Source organism: Hylobates moloch, unplaced genomic scaffold, assembly GCF_009828535.3.
Source record: "Hylobates moloch isolate HMO894 unplaced genomic scaffold, HMol_V3 SCAFFOLD_14, whole genome shotgun sequence".
NCBI classification, from domain to species: Eukaryota; Metazoa; Chordata; class Mammalia; order Primates; family Hylobatidae; genus Hylobates; species Hylobates moloch.
The window spans coordinates 45694092-45711698 of record NW_026652289.1 but is presented as its reverse complement, the minus strand read 5'-3'; the positions used below and the strand labels follow the sequence as shown (position 1 = coordinate 45711698).

General features: G+C 36.8%; 1 protein-coding gene across 3 annotated transcripts in view; it reads left to right on the top strand.

Moving 5' to 3' along the window:
* The window catches only part of HDGFL3 (HDGF like 3), a 96481-nt gene that overhangs the window by 2731 nt on the left and 76143 nt on the right, over positions 1-17607 (top strand). Inside the window, exon 1 of one of the 3 annotated variants that reach the window (XM_058427180.1) lies at positions 4489-4681. The exons of the other annotated variants lie outside the window; for them this stretch is intronic. Within the exon in view, the coding sequence (XP_058283163.1) occupies positions 4643-4681 (39 nt within the window). The 5' untranslated portion in view covers positions 4489-4642. Of the gene's footprint in view, positions 1-4488; positions 4682-17607 lie in introns of those variants that run through there. 3 annotated transcript variants of the gene reach the window in all.

Sequence of the window (17607 nt, the reverse complement as noted above, 5' to 3'; positions counted from 1 at the left end):
AATGTTATAAAATACTAACTGGGAAAAAAAGTCTTGCTTATTGAAATTTCAAATATTATCACTTGATACGAAGGCCAGTCATGTGGGGATTAGATACTGTGGGGCGCCAAGGACTCAAACTTAGGAGGAAAACCAGGAGGAAACAGATTTCAGAGTTCGTGTTGTAGGAACGCACTTTGTGTTAGAGCTGGTTCATGCAGGAATGGAGAAGCAACTTCCTTGCTCTAGGGAAGATGTTTGGTCCTAGGCAGCCCTTTGTGAGGAATGTAGGTCAAGAGGATTCAGCATTCCTACAGGTTGGATTCAGCTCTTGGCTGGGCTTCACACTGTGACCTTGTCCATGTTCTGTAAGCTGAGTTTCGGTTTACTCGTCTGTAAAATAAAGATAATTCTCACCTCACAAATACAGAGTATCTGAAAGCACCAAGTGATGGTACTTGTATATTCCTACCTTTTTCCTTTTTGAATTTCTAACTTTCCCTTGTATCACTACACTATTTTAAATTATTGTCAACTTTCAACTCAGATTTATTTTTTCCAGTATTTTATCCTGAAAAATTTCGAATATATAGATAAGTTTAAAAAATTGTATTGTGAAGACCCATTTATCTACACCTAGATTCTACAATTAAATTTCATTCTACTTGCTCTTTCATGCATCTGTTCGTATATCCATCCCCCTATCTACGTAATAGTTCCTCTTATTTTAATGCATTTCAAGGTAGGTTGCACACATCACCATAATTTACGCCTAGACACATGCATGCCATTAACCTAGTGGTTAATACTTTGAATGGATCCTTTTCTCTTTTGAGGTAAAATTTACGTAGAATGGAATGTACTTACTTTAACTGTACCATTCGGTGAGTTTGACAAATGTATACATTGGTATAATATAAATATACCTCTCTATATGATATATGTCTGATATATATAAGTATATGTGATACATATCAAATGTAATATAAATACATAAATACATTGGCATAATACCTACCAAGGTATAGAACAGTGCCTACGAAAGTACTCATGCCTCTTTCTAGTAGATTCCTGTCCTCCTCCTTCCTTCTCCCCCACTGTTCAGATGTATTATTCTAACATTAAATAGCAGCTGGCTGTTTCTTATCTAGTATGCCTAATTTTGTGTGGCTTTAAAAATTAGAAGTTCATCTATGTTATGGATTAGCTAGCTTAATGCTAAAAAGTACTGAGGCTAAAACAAGAGTCTCTGAACGCTCTTGTTTGTGTACCCTGTTGGTAAAATAATTTGAGCATACATCCCTAATATATGTAAATTTTCTTTATACATACATGTACTTTCTGTTACTACTATGTACAGCATAAACTAAACACAAAAACTAAAAGAGATGACATGATGAAAACAATATGTTTTAAAATTTTCGTTGTGCAATATCGTTAACTAATAATACTTATTATTATAGGTTAAGTTCATATTTTTTAAAGTCTTAATTTTTGGAATATTTTCTGCCTCCTGCTTGTGAGATTTGACTAGATGGATGGTCATTGTTCTTAACTTCCGAAGAGATTCTCTTTTTTTTTTTTTTGAGACAGAGTCTCGCTCTGTCGCCCAGGCTGGAGTGCAGTGGCGCAATCTCGGCTCACTGCAAGCTCCGCCTCCCAGGTTCACGCCATTCTCCTGCCTCAGCCTCTCCGAGTAGCTGGGACTACAGGCGCCCGCCACCACGCCCGGCTAATTTTTTTGTATTTTTAGTAGAGACGGGGTTTCACCATGGTCTCGATCTCCTGACCTCGTGATCCGCCCGCCTCGGCCTCCCAAAGTGCTGGGATTACAAGCGTGAGCCACCGTGCCCGGCCAGAGATTTTCTAGAATAGAAATGTCAGCTTAGACCTTTACCTTGTCGTTTGCTTGCATCTACATTACTAATATTATTTTTGTGTAGGAATCTTTCTCTTTTTTTGGCCACCTGTTCATTTGGTGAGAGCTAGTTCAGTTAGAAGTAGATATTCCATAATGCTGCTCAACTGGGCACACACCAAATGGCAGTAAATCACACTATACCCAATGTGAATAAACATAACCATCTGAATAAGAATACTATTAATAGTGTCAACTTGCATATAAAATATTAGTAAAATTTACTTTTTAGCTAAAAGAGTAAGAAACTGAAATAGAAATTCTGTTTCCTTCCCATACCCCGCCCAAACCTTCCCCTGAGATGTGAGCACTCTGCTTATGTTACCCCCTACTTTAAAAGGTCAGAAAACAATATAAACAAAAAGCCTCAAAATTCTTGTGCTTTAACTAAGGGGCTTTTTTACATTTAAAAACTTTATATGAGAATTATAAACATTGCTAGTAGAGTTTATTAATACAGCTACTTTAGAAAACTGACTTAATCTACATATGCTTACCTTGTGACCTGGCAGTCTCTTCTAGGCATATACCCAAGATAAATGAGTGTTTATATTCACCAGAATACTGTACAAGAATGCTCATACATAAGAACTTTCCTCATGATAGAACAGGAAACAACCCAAATGTCCATCAACAGGAGAATGAGTAAACAAATTTGTAGTATGTTCACGTAGTGGAGTACTATTTGACAATAAAAAGGAATAAATTACTGATACAGTGGTCACTGGTTTGCAGTGGGTAGAAAGGAGTTATTGAATAGGAGAAGGCACTGGAAATGTTCCCTTTCTTGATCTGGATGGTGTTACATGGATGTTTATGTATGTAAAAATGTATTAAGCTGTACATTTAAGATTTGTGCATTATACTGTATGAAAGTTATACCTCAATTAAAAAAAACACATTTTATATGAGTTAGGGGGAAAGGAGAACTAATACTTCTACATGGATTAAATTTCACTATTTTTAGCTTTCAGTGAGTTTTTTCTTTTGCTTCGAGTCCTCACTCCTACCAAGCTGCATCTTCCTATTCCCTTTTGACTTATTATAGAAACTTCATTTTCTACTTTAGAGCATTCTCTTTAGACTTTCTTTGAGTTCTGGTTTCAGCCTGTCTGGTTTGTTTACCTGCATCAGTGTCTTTCTCTTTCTTTAATATTAAATCACTGCTTATCATGTTTTTGATCTAGCTTTCTTCAACCTCTCACTTTGTAAAACATAAGAATGAAGCATTTGACCTTCCTATTTATACAGCTTCAAGAGCTGAACTCTTACTGAACTTTTGTTGAGCACCTACTCTATGTAAGGCACAGGGGTATAGTTTTTTCATATCTCTAGCAATAGATTAAATTTGCAGCAATTCTAAAACATGATTATGAAGTGTTTCCATACCCTTTATTAATATAAATATTTGTTGGGAATCTTCCTTTTCTGATCCATAGCACTTTCAGGTTTTTTGCATTTGACAGTGATCTACTGGAAGGTGATAAATTTATTTCTGGAGACCAGGCCACATTATTTTCAGAGAATCGTTTGGGACTTAAGTTCTTTTTAATTTCAACATAAAGTAAGGTGTTTATAATCTTCATTACTTTGGCGTAAGAAGTACATCAGTGGTTCAGTCCTGGCGCAAGCTCACTCAGCCTTTTTCCCAGGGACTACTTTCACTTTGCCAAGGATTTGGCAAATTGTCTCATTTTCTCCTACTTAATCTGGGAGCTAGTAGGAACTTTAAACTTTTGATACCAATATGTACATTTTCCAATGCTCCCGTTTCAACCAGATGAGTCTCTGTTCCTGGCACATGCCCTTTGGAATTCTCTAATGACTACTGTTCCTTCATGATTTGGAAAATAATATTAATTCTCTGAAGTCAGGTTTCTACTATTAGAGATTGTATTTGATTCTTTTGGGAAATGACTGATGGTTTAAAATTAGGTACAACTTCATTGAAAAGCCTGTTTGCATTAGAAAAGCATTATAGGCTTGTAAGTATAATAAATATAGTAGGAGACTAGCCCAAATACATTTATTTATTGGAGAAAGTTTTCTATTTCAAAAGTCTCAGATGTTAGATCAGAATCCAACCCACTGATGTAGTTATTCATCCACTACAAAAAGGTGTCCTGATCACTTGCAGTGCTACTGAAAGCATGTCCTGTGAATGTTGTCAGTGACAAAATAGGTACAGAAATTGAAATAAGAGTTTAGAAATTTTTAGAGCTGTTTGATGGAATAGCTTTGTGAATCTAATAATTGAGGCTTACATTTTGTATGTCTTTTTATTTTTCTCATAATTTATTTTTATTTTATAAACATATCTGTTTGCAACACATTAGAACTTTAAAAAAAAAAAACTAGTCATTCACTATAGGTAGAGTAGAAGTACTGACTGTGAAGGATCTTTAAAGGTCAATAGTGGTCCTAGTACATAAAACAATTTGCTCATATAGTGTATTTATTGACAACTATGTAAAAGGGGGAATGGATTGACCTTCATGTTACAAATACTAATTTCTCCTGCATAAAAATACCCTCATTAAAATAGAGGATAGAGATTGTAAATTATTTTTTTCTGTCTTCTTTTTACCTAGATAAGAATTTACCACAGTTAGTCTGGTAAATAACCATCTGTGTGGTCACAGAGAGCCACACAGAAGTGGAAAAAAAAAAGAATAAAGTAATCTAATGATTGGTGAGCACAAGCCTTCAGAATGACATCCTCCAGATTTCTGAGGAAGCCCTGCAATGAAGAGAAAGAGAATCAGACCAGGAGTTAAAAGACAAGTACTTCATTCCACCACTATCTTGGTTTGTTAGGCTGGGCATCTTTTTTATTGTGAACCTCTTTGTAAAATAGGATGGATGATAATTCTTACTCTTTCCCTTCTTCCTAAGGATCAAATGTTAAAATGGATATGAAAGAACTGTTTGCTAATTAAGTTCCAATTAAGTTACTAAATAATTATCTCCCAAGAAACACGAAGTTTCTTATTTATACAATGCAGGGAACGTAGTAAAGTCTCAGTAAATGCTTCTGTGGCTTGGAAGGTATGTTTTTCAGCAACTGCTGTGTGGCTTTATAATAGTGCGTTGGCTCTAGACTCTGGGAATTCGGGGACTTCCTGTTGTTACCCATCCTTTAGATTCCTGAGTGTGATAGGCCATTTATTTTTTTATTTTTTTGAGATGGAGTCTCGCTCTGTCACCAAGGCTGGAGTGCAGTGGCATGATCTCCGCTCACTGCAAGCTCCGCCTCCCAGGTTCCTGCCTCAGCCTCCCGAGTAGCTAGGACTACAGGTGCCTGCCACCACGCCGGGCTAATTTTTTTGTATTTTTTTTTAGTAGAGACGGGGTTTCACTGTGTTAGCCAGGATGGTCTCATTCTCCTGACCTCGTGATCTGCCCACCTCGGCCTCCCAAAGTGCTGGGATTACAGGCGTAAGCCACCACGCCTGGCCTTTTTTTTTGTTTGTTTGTTTTTTTGTTTGAGATGGAGTTTCGCTCTGTCACCCAGGCTGGAGTGCAGTGGGGCGATCTCGGCTCACTGCATCCTCTGCCTCCTGAGTTTAAGCAATTCTCTGCCTCAGTCTCCCCGAGTAGCTGAGATTACAGGTGCCCACCACCACACCCAGCTATTTTTTTTGTATTTTTAGTGGAGACTGGGTTTTACCATCTAGGCCAGGCTGATCTTGAATTCCTGACCTCGTGATCCACCCTCCTTGGCCTCCCAAAGTGCTGGGATTACAGGTGTGAGCTCCTGCACCCGGCCTGTGATAGGCCATTTTTAGAAGTTCCACAGAGCTTCAGGATTTGGGGGCAAGATAAACTGGACCACATTAACATACAAAAAGGGTCTAAGAATAAACTACTCTTCTCATTTGATCATTGAAACTCATATTCTGGGTAGATTCTCTAAGTCTGAATATAGAGTCTATACAGCTACCCAGAAGTAGAGGTGTCAGTGTAGGGGAGTCAGTGGTAGCTGCCAGGTTGCCTGTATGGGGACTGAAAAATTTCTGATCACGTAGTAATAACTTCTCAGTTTCTATTGCAAAATACGAGATGAGAGTGATTTTAAGTGATAGTTTCAGTAGTGGTTAGCACATATAAAAATGAGTTTCACAGAAGATTAAGGATTTTTTATGATGTAGACAGATAGGTCAGAAAATAAACTCAACTTCAGATCTCTATTTCCTTTTCCTTTGACACTGAAGTAGTACTTTATTATTAATAACATGTTTGATTTTGGAGGAAATGCTTGTTCAAAGGGAGTAGTATTATAAATTCAGTTAATCCTTTTAGAGTTATCATATGTTGAATGGATTGAAAATTAATTCCCTCTAGACCACTATTTGATGTTCCAAATGAAACCAACTAATTTAAAACAAGTTATAATTTTTCTTATCTCCTTCACTGGACTACTATATGATGATGAAGTCAATAATTTTGAAAAAAAATTTAGACTTTGGAAATGAGTTGTTGCTGATTGATTGCAGTCTAACGGCTTTCAGGTTTTTTGACCGTAACGTACAGTGAGAAATAAATATTAATTCCCATCCCAGTATGTGCACATGCGTGCACACACACACTCTGCTGAGATTTTTATATGATCCGTTTGTCCCCTCCAAAACTCATGTTGAAATTTTATCCCCAGTGTGGCAGTGTTGGGAGGTGGGGTCTAGTGAGAGGTGTTTGAGTACTGTTGCTGGTCCTGTGGTAGTGAGTTCTCCCTCTCTGGAGACTAGATTCGTTCTCTGGGAATAGATTAGTTCTTGCAAGAGTGAGTTATAAAGCAAGTTTCTTCCTCCTGTTTGGTTGCATTTCGTGTGTCCACTTTCCCTTTGACCTTCTTTGCCGTGTTTTGACTTAGCACGTGGCCCTTACCAGAAGCTGAGCAGATGCTGGTACCATGCTTATACATTCCAGCCTGCAGAACCATGAGCTAAATAAAGCCTGTTTTCTTTTTTCTTTTTTTTTTTTTTTTTTTTTTGAGACGGAGTCTTGCTCTGTCGCCCAGGCTGGAGTGCAGTGGCGCGATCTCAGCTCACTGCAAGCTCCGCCTCCCGGGTTCACGCCATTCTCCTGCCTCAGCCTCTCCTAGTAGCTGGGACTACAGGCGCCTGCCACCACGCCCGGCTAATTTTTTTGTATTTTTATTAGAGACGGGGTTTCACCGTGGTCTCGATCTCCTGACCCCGTGATCCACCGCCTCGGCCTCCCAAAGTGCTGGGATTACAAGCGTGAGCCACCGCGCCCGGCCTGTTTTCTTTATAAATTACCCAGCCTCAGTTATTCTGTTACAGCAACCCAAAATGGACTAAGATGCACCTATAACAAAAAATTTTCAAGTTGTACTTACTATATGTGATACATTCTGATATTTTTATATTTCATTTTATGTTAAGTCAGGTTGCAACCTGCTAAATGAGTTTCATTACCTACAGTTTGAAAAACACTGGTCTGGTCAGTAGGCCAAAGGGAAAGTAGTCTCTGAGTTGTATGCGTTTATATAGAACAGAAGTTGGATTTTTGAGATGATAATTTGTTAACAGTCCTGAGCTTTTTATTCTGCTGTAGCCACAGTCTTACATGAAGGTCACACGAACATAAATTGCTTAAGCAATAGTGTATTAGGTCATCAAACTATCCAGGCCAGTATTTCCCTTGATCCCAAAAGGTTAGTTATATAGATTTTAATTCTCATCTTCCTTTTAATCTTTGAACTGCAAATATATCAACAACTATATATATAATTAATTGGCTTCTTTTTTTTTTTTTTTTTTTTTTTTTTTTGAGACGGAGTCTCTCTCTCTCTCACCCCAGGCTGGAGTGCAGTAGTGCGTTCTTGGCTCACTGCAAGTTCTATCACCCCCTCCCCACTCCCACCCCCAGGTTCTCCTGCCTCAGCCTCCCAAGTAGCTGGGATTACAGGCACCCACCACCATGCCCGGCTAATTTTTTAGATGTTTAGTAGAGATGGGGTTTTGCCATGTTGGGCAGGCTGGTCTCGAACTCCTGACCTCAGGTGATCCACCTGCCTTGGCCGCCCAAAGTGCTGGAATTATAGGCGTGAGCCACCATGCCCGGCCTATAATTGACTTCTTAAAGGTAGTAAGTTCCACATGTTTGCTGACTACCAAGTTATATACAGTGTTTGACAAACTAGTGTTCCCTGGCTGATGATATTGAGGCTGTGGGGTTTTCCTGGTTTGTGGGACTAGACTGTGGAGGTATCAAGCTATCTATGACTGAAGATGATGAGCTTTTGTGAAGTTCAAGAACTTGAAGATAGGGCAGGTTTGTGGTACCCTTTAAAGTGGATGTAAAGTTTCTGCGATTACACGTTTCTAATGATTTTATATTTCCTTTTTAATTATTTTGTCCTATCAAAAAGATTACCTTGCTACTGTGAGATACAGCAGTCTGAGTAGAGAGAACCTAGTATTGATGATAGGAAGGCATTTTTCAATTTTTTAAAAGATAAATTTCTGAAAAGTTACTGTAAGCACAGTTTTATGTCTTACATCTGGCTCACTGACTCACATGAAATATGTAAAATGTTGTTAGAAACAGACCCACTATACTATTATAAACGGAAATATTTTGAAGTAAAAGAATTAAGATTAGATTAAATTTTATGATATGCCAGGTGTTCAAGAACTCTGGCTGTTCTCCAGCTCAGCACTGACCCTATCTTATGCTATGTGTGATGTCAGGGGAAGGGCAAAGCCTTTGGTAGAGTTATGAAATATCATGGTCTCCATTCTTCGTTTTGAGTAAGCTCCTGGGATAAAGATTTATTTAACTACAAAGGATCAGGTAACCTAGAACAAATGTGTCCCTTATTTTTATATTGTAAAAGCAAATGACAAAAGTAGTGCAGCTTAACAAGAGTGGGCATGCCCTAGGTCAGTTGCTTGTACATCATCCTCAGATGTTAGTAGATACATTTACTGTTCTCTTCCAGCCTTTTCCCCTCATTTTCAGCAAATTGTTTTACCTTCATACTTCATAGAGAAAATAGATGCCAACAGGCTTGAACTGCACCTTCCTATCCTTTGCTTATAAATGAAAATCATCTCTCTCTAACCCTCTCTAATCATCTTGGATTTTTGTTTCCCCCTTTTTGTTAATCAATTCTTTTTTTTTTTGTCTAAATCATTAACTTCTGATCTCATCTTCACTACCTTTCCCCAAGTATATTTTTCTTTTCTTCTGTTTCAAACTTAATGAAATAAAGTCTTACTTAATTTCTTTGAAATCTTCTTGAAAATGAAAACTTTTAAAGCTGATTTTCTTCAGGTCATATTTGGCTTCATGATGTAGATTTGAATAATTGGTGTTTTATAGTCATTTTCAAAATAGGTTTTGTGATTTTCATTTCTGAGTTGGCCCAAGAGATATTTAGGAGAGAATTTTAGGAATTATAACTGGCTGAAGAGTTTGTATGTAATGCTTTGTTGTTTTTTAATATGGTTCCCTTGTAGTCTGATTATGTATCCTTTTTAACTATTTTAATTCATTTAGTTTTCATATGTGATCAACTTTTAAAAAATGGTTTTGGTATTCCTGAAAAGAAAGCTTCTTTAGGAGTCAATAAGTATATTGACTTAATAAGTCAATAAATGTAATGGACAAATATAAATATATTGATATTTACTAATATATTTTTTAAATTCTTAATGTTTATTTTTTGTCAACTACTCTCTCCAAAATGAAGAGGTATATAAATCTAACATATCTATTATATTTCTACATATCTGTCCCCTTTTTTGACCATTTATTTAATAAATGTCAGGGCTTTATTTGGCACATAAATGTGTATAACTTGTAACTTCAGGATGGAGTCAAAATATAGTGATCTGCTATTTCATACTTTCTAGCACATGAGTTACTTTGTTGGATATTAGTCTTGTAATCTGTTTTCATTTTTGTTTGTATTTCACTAATACATCTTTATCCAGCATTTGACTCAAAACTTTTCTGTTTTGTTTTAAGATGTAAGTATATGTAACTTAATTTTTTTAACCATTCCTAGGAGATTTTTTTTCCTTTTTTCATTCTTTGCCAAATTTTGTAAGAACCTGGTTTTAAGCATTTAAGCATATAACATTCTTAATTTCTGTCATTGAAACTTTTACTTTTTAAATTGTCAGTTATTTCCATGTGAAGGTAGAGCTATGTGAATTGGGTAACATTAATGTTCTACCATTATAATCTCATTAGGTATTTATTGAGTATCTCTTCTGGGTTAGTAACTGTGATAGACTTAGCATTATAAAAATTAATAAGACATGATTTTACCATTAAAGAGCTTGAGATAGATTAAGGAACAGAAACATGTACATAGAGGAATACAAGTGCAATATATGTAGATCTCGATGACAATATTTTTCTTTTACTTTTTTTAAGAAGACACATTTATTCAGCATCATGATCAGACTATTACAGTTAGCAATCAACAGCATGGGTGCAAAAAAAAAATCTACATTAAAAACCCTTTGTTAGAATGTTTTACACTTTCCACGTAACAGAAACTAAAATAACCTGTTATACAATTAGTCACAAATACAGTCCTCAAGTTTTTTGCCCAATATTTTTCTGAAATATGATGACAGGATTTTTCTATCTTTGCAATTAGACTAAATGAACAGGAATGAACTAAAACCGACTAAGAACATGGAAAAGAGAATACATGGAGACATTTTTTAATTGGCAATTTATTACAAAAAGACTGGGTTTCAGCTTTTTTTGTTATATGACATTGAAATGTAGTTTTTAGAACTGTCTACATTATTTGTAATACAACTATATAGTCTTACCATTCGAAAGAGATAACACTGCATCCTGAGTGAACCCTCCTTTACATTTTGTTCTATTGCTTTTTCCTTCCCTGCAGACAATTTCAAAGTCTTTAATGAAAATTTAAATGATAGTACCTTCTGAGACATAAGATTTAAGATGATTTTCAGTGTTGTTATTTTGGAAGGGATGAGAAAGCTAAAATGCATTAATCTCTTTTACCAACTGACTTGCTCAGTTACAGAGTAAGTAAGTGGAAGGGAACTGCACTAAAATTCATTGCTGTCTGCACCCACCTCCATAGGATGCCAGGAGGAAGTGAAAGGAAATAAGGAATTCACACTAATCACTTTGACAATTAGGCAGAAACCCTGAATTTATTTTAGGTAAAGAAAAGGTGAAAACCAGACTTGGAATAAGCTTTTTATGTGCTCATTGTAATTTTAAAAAAAATATTTAACTGTGGCAAAAATACATAGAATGTAATTTATACTATCTTAATAATCATTTTAAGTGTATAGTTTATGTAATATTAAGTACATTGTTTTGTAACCATCACCACTCTCTATCTCCAGAACTCTTTTCATCTTGCAAAACAAACTATACCCATTAAAAAATAACTCTCCGTTCCCTGCTACCTAGTCCCTGGCAATCACCACTCTACCTTCTGTCTCTGTGAATGGACTACTCTGGGTACCTCATATAAATGGAATTATATGGTATGTGTTTTTTTGTGAGTGGCTTATTTCACTTAGCATAATATCCTTGAGGTTCATGTATGTCCAGATTTTCTTCCTTTTTGAGACTGAATAATATACTATTGTGTATGTGTAAAACATTTTGTTTATTCATCCATTGATGGATACCTGAGTTTTTTTCACCTTTTGCTTATTGTGAATGATGCTGTTATGAACATGAATGTACAACTATCTCTTCAAGACCCTACTTTCTGTTCTTTGGAGTATGTAACCAGAAGTGGAATTGCTGGCTCATATTGATACAGGACAGGTGAGCCCCCAAATTGGGGCTTAGCTTGGGAGGGTTCTTGGCTTTGCCCAGGAAAGAATTCATGGGTGGGGTGGTGGTGGTGTCAGTCAGCAACTTTTATTAACGTGGCAGTGTATAGCAGCAGCAGCAGAGGTACTGCCCCTTGCAGAGTGCGGCTACCCTATAGGCTACCCTATAGGCAGTGTACCCAGAGTAGCAGTTCAGGGGCAGTTCTGCAGTCATATTTATATCCACTTTTAATTACATGGAAATTAAGGGACAGATTATGCAGAAATTCCTAGAAAAAGGATTGTAACTTCTGGGTCATTGTGTCGTTGCCATGGAAAGGGGCAATAACTTCCAGATGTTGTGCTGGCGATGGTAAATTGACATGGCACTGGTAGGTGTGTCCTATGGAGAGTTGCTTTTGTATTTTTCCTGTTTCTGCTAGTCTTCAATCTGGTCCAGGGTCTAAGCCCTGCCTTCTACTTCAGTATGGTAATTATATTTTTAATATTTTGAGGAAACACCGTACTGTTTTCCATAGGAACTGCACCATTTTACATTCTCACCAACAGTGCACAAGGGTTCCAGTTTCTTTACTTCCTTGCCAATGCTTATTTTCTGTTTTTTTCAAAGTAGGAATCCTAATGGGTGTGAGGTGGTATCTCATGGTTTTGACTTGCACTTCCTTAATGAGCAGTAACGTTGGGCATCTTTTCGTGTGCTTATTGGCCATTTGTATATCTTCTTTGGAATAATGTCTATTGTCCTTCGCCCATTTTTTAATCAGCAAAAAATGGTGGTGGTTGTTGAGTTGTAGGACTTAATCGTATGTTCTGGATGTTAGCTTCTTATGAGATCTGTGATTTGCAAATAATTTTTTCCCATTGCATGGATTGCCTTTTTTCACTCTTGATTTTTGTGCTTACTGTAATTTATTCAAATAAGCAGAGAACGGGACTCTGGAAGAGATGTCCCAGGACAGTGAGTTTTTATGGAAGTCCATATGTGGTAAAGGCAGGAGCGATGAATTAAGGTCCTGTGGTGACATTGTGTTACATGGAATAGAACAAGAGAGGAAATTATTGGAAGATAAAGAGCTAAGACTAAAGACAAACCTCAGAAGGTTGCCCAGGCCTGTCCTTAAATGAGGCGATTGGTTAGAATCGAGAACAAAGAAAGTAAGGTAGTGTTCAGAAAATGCCTGTGTTTGATTATTTAAATGATTGAATCAGATGCTGTACATATAAGGTGGTCAAGATGGATTGGTTGAGCTACCACTTTTATTTGTTTCAAACAGGCATATCTTAAGACTCAAAACTTCAAGATTTTGTTTTATGCCTAGAATTTTTCAAATTTTCCTGTGATGAATTTCATCCTTGAGACATAAACTGAAGGAGATTATTTCTGAAAAAATTATCCAAAAAATGCTGTCTTTTCTGGACATTTATGTCCCCAAAACCAAGTCTTAACCTGTACTTATGGAAATATTACAATTAGCGCATTCATTGTGCCTTTTTTCTTATTTTATTGAGAACTACATTGACTCATCAAAAATTAATATTAGCTTCCTAATCAAAGTACTCACCATGTCTGCTCTCTTAACTGTGGCATATATTGGTATTTTCTTCCTACTGTTTGCTTTCCATAATTAAATGTTTGTTTAGCAACCCTGTCAGGAGTGCATGTCTATCAAAATTTGTTTTGTTTTGTTTTTTATTTTTAGATTGGAACTTTTGGCAGAAAGTCAAAACTATCTTCATATCTGTATCCTTAGAAAGAGATGAGTTACAGGCCAGGCACTGTGGCTCATGCCTGTAATCCCAGCACTTTGGGAGGCCGAGGCAGGTGGATCACCTGAGGTCAGGAGTTCGAGACCAGCCTGGCCAACATGGTGAAACCCCACCTCTACAAAAATACAAAAAATTAACCAGGCTTGGTGGCAGGCATCTCTAACCCCAGCTACTTGGGAGGCTGAGGCAGGAGAATTGCTTGAACCTGGGAGGCAGGGGTTGCAGTGAGCCAGGATTGCACTGTTGCATTCCAGCCTGGGTCACAAGAGCGAAACTCTGTCTCAAAAAAAAAAAAAAAAAAAAGGAGAGATAAGTTACAATAGGATGCATTTAACAGATGGTTCTAAATCTTTACAATGTTATTAATGCTACCATAGGTTAAGTTTTTGAGACATTTGGTGGATTATCATACTTGTGCTTTGATTCGGTGATTTTTGCCTTTTGTCTGGTATCAGTCTAGGTTATACATCCAAAGATAACAAGCAGAAGAATCAATGTTACTGAAAATAAATTAGCCAAACAAATGACAGACTTTGAGGAACATATCCAGAGTATAACAAAAGAAAGTTTTCCTCACCTTAATAACAGACATAGTTGGAAATTGACAAGGTTTATAACATGTTAGATTCCAATACATACTTTAGTTAAAGTCTTAAACTTACAATTTTATATGTTTCCAATAAAAAATTGGGACAAACAGAATTAGCTTGTTGAGATTCACAGTTAACTGTTGGAATTTGGATTATATCTTTGGATTAGTATGGGAAGAATTGACATCTTAGAATATTGAGGCATCTAATCCATGACTGTGGCTTATTTTTATATTTATTTAGGCCTTCTTAAATGTTTTAAAATGGTTTTGTAATTTTCTGTACATATATTTTAGATATATTCTTAGGTATCTTTTAGTCCTTGCTGATTTTATAAATGTATGTTTAATTATGTTTTCTTTTTATTTCTGTTCTTTCAAATGCATGTGTAAAGACAGCCAAAACAAGACATTTCTGAACAAGAAGAATAAGGTGGTGAGACTTGTCCTATCAGTTATCAACACACAGAATTGTTCGAATGGTAATCAATAGTAAATTAAGACCGCTTTTGGCTCAGGGAGAGATGTATTAACCAGCAGAATAGAAAGTGAATACAGAAACCGGCCCACAGATAGATGGAATTCTTGATATGGAATTCAAGATCAAGGGGAGGAAAGGAGAAACTTTTTTAAAAACACTGATATGATTAGTTATCCATATAGATTAAATATCCATATGGGTTAACTTTCATAGTATCCATATGAAATTAGATCCTTAATTCACACCATGTACAAAAATTGTTTCTACATAGATAAAAGTGTGGAAAGCTTTTAGGGCCTGTGGGAAAATATCATTGTGTCCCTGGAGTAAGGAAGAATTTCCTGACAAGACATAGAAAGAACTAGCCATAAAAGGAAAGATTAATAATTGTGTACATTAAAATCAAGTGCTTTTGTTCACTGAAAAACTGTATATTGAAATTGAAAAGATAAGCCACAAAATGGGAGCAGATGCTTGCCATACATAGAACCAATAAAGCTTTAAAGTATACAGAATGAGTCAGTAAGAAAAAGACAAAAGCTCAATAGGAAAATGGGCAAAAGACATGAACAGCCATTTCATAGAAAAAATACATAAGGCCTATAAATATATGAAAAGATGCTCTGCCTCATAAGTAATCAAGAAATGCAAAGTAAGATCAATATGAGACTGCCAAAAATTAAAAGGTTTGCCAGTATCATATGTTGAAGAGGATATGGGTGAACAGAAACTCTTATACAATACTGAAGAAGTATATACTGGTCCAACCCCTTTGGAAAACAATTTCACTTTATGTTGTAAAGTTGAATTTTGCATACTTTCTGACTTAGCATCTCTAATCCTAGTTGTACACTCTAGAGAAATACATATAACAGAAGATATGTACAAGAATTTTACAACAGGATTCATCATGGTGAACAAAATTTGTAAATGACCAAGCCTTTTTTTTTTTTTTTTTGAGACAGGGTTCAGCTCTGTTGCCCAGGCTGGAGTATAGTGGCATAATCATGGCTCACTGCAGGCTTAAACTCCCAAGCTCAAGCAATCCTCTTACCTCAGACTCTGTGCCTAAGTAGCTGGGACTACAGGCACACCCACCACACCCAGCTAATTTTTTTGTTTTGTTTTGTAGAGATGAGGTCTCACTATGTTGCCCAGGCTGGTCTTGAACTCCTGGACTCAAGCAGTCATCCCACATTGGCCTCTCAAAGTGCTGGAATCATAGAACCCAAGCTTTTTGATGGAGGATGAAAAGTTAAATTGTAGTTATTGACATAACAGGATATTATACTGCACTAAATATGAATGAGCTACAGCTATCCATTGGTTGCTTTCAATGTAGTTAATTGGAGTACCTTTGCAATTATCAGTGTCAAAAATAATAAAGCAATATTTACCCATTATTTTAAAAAAAAGATTGAATTCCCGCTGTATGCCAGATTACTGTTCTGAGTGCCAGGGATTTAACAGTGAACAAGATGGACACATCTTCTGTCTTCATGAAGCTTATGTTTTAGTTTAGAGGGGGAGATATGAATTAGTAAGCAAGCAGAGTAATTATGTAATTTAATGTAGCCGGGAAAGGTATGGAAAAAGATGAAGCAAAGTAAGAGGCTAGCATGTATGTGATATTGTGTGTGTGTTTCTGTATAACAAAGGAAGACTTTTGTGGAAATGTGACACTTCAGCAGAGTTGGATGTTCTGGGGAAAAAGTAGGAATGAGCTCAGCATAATCAAGGAAAAGCAAGAAGGCAAATGAGGCGCAGAGAGAGTGAGCTAGGACCTGGGGGAGAAGGACAGAAGATGAATTCAGCTAGGTAGACAAAGCCATATCATGTAAGGCTTTATAGTTTAGTAACAAGTTTAGAGTTTTTAAAGTATGATGGAAAGTCATAGGAGAGTTTTAAGCAGGTGAATTACATGATCTGATTTATATTCAGGGACTGAAGAATTGATTGTTGGGGGCAAAGGGAGGGGTGGGGTAGGGGAAGGTAGATTCAAAGGGCCCAGTTGGGAGGCTTTCACAGAAGTTTGGACGATAGTGGAGTAGATAGGGATGGGGTAGAGTAGCAGTGGATGTAGAAAGAAGTAGTTAGTTTGGTGACATGTTTTGGGGTATAATTGAAGGACACAGTGATGAATAAGATATGTCTGTGAGGGAGAGGAATAAATCAATAATGAATTCCAGGTTCTGGTAAGGGCAGCTGGATGGATGGTGATGCCCTTTACTCACATGGAGAATCTTGAAAGCTAAGTAGATTAGGCCACAAGATGTTAAGAGTTCATTTTAGAAATGCCAATGAGACACCCAATATGTGAGTCTGAAGCTCGTATGAGAGGTCTGGAGTTTGAAGACAGAAATATGAGACTCATCAACATACAGGTGGCATTTAAAACCATAGAACCAGATGAAATCACCAAGGGAGTAAGTGTAGGTAGGTAGAGAAGAGAATAGGGGCTGTGAAAGGAGACTCATAAGAAGTGGATGGTAAGATAGGGAAAAAAATATATTATGAGACTATGGCATCCTGGAACCCGAGAAGAAAATATGTCAATGGATACATTACAAAGTGAATAAATATGCAGTGGAAATTGTACATATCAGATGAGTATATTATAAATTAATAGTTGTCTTTAAAAAATACTGTCATCCCAGGTTTTGGAAGGCCAAGGCAGGCGGATCATCTGAGGTCAGGAGTTCAACCTGGCCAACAATGGTGAAACCCCATTTCTACCAAACATACAAAAATTAGCTGGGTATAGTGGTGATGCACCCCTGTAGTCCCAGCTGCTCAGGAGGCTGAGGCGCGAGAATTGCTTGAACCAGCAGGCAGAGGTTGCAGTGTGCTGAGATACCACTGCCCTCCAGCCTGGGTGACAGAGTGAAACCCTGTCTCAAAAAAATAAATAAAAATAAATAACCCTGTAGGGAAATGCAAAAATGATATTAATAGGCAGTTCACTGAAAGGCAAATCCTGATGGCCGGTAAACTTATGAAAAGATGCTTAACCTCACCATTAATCAGGGAAATGCAAATTTAAAAGAGCAATAAT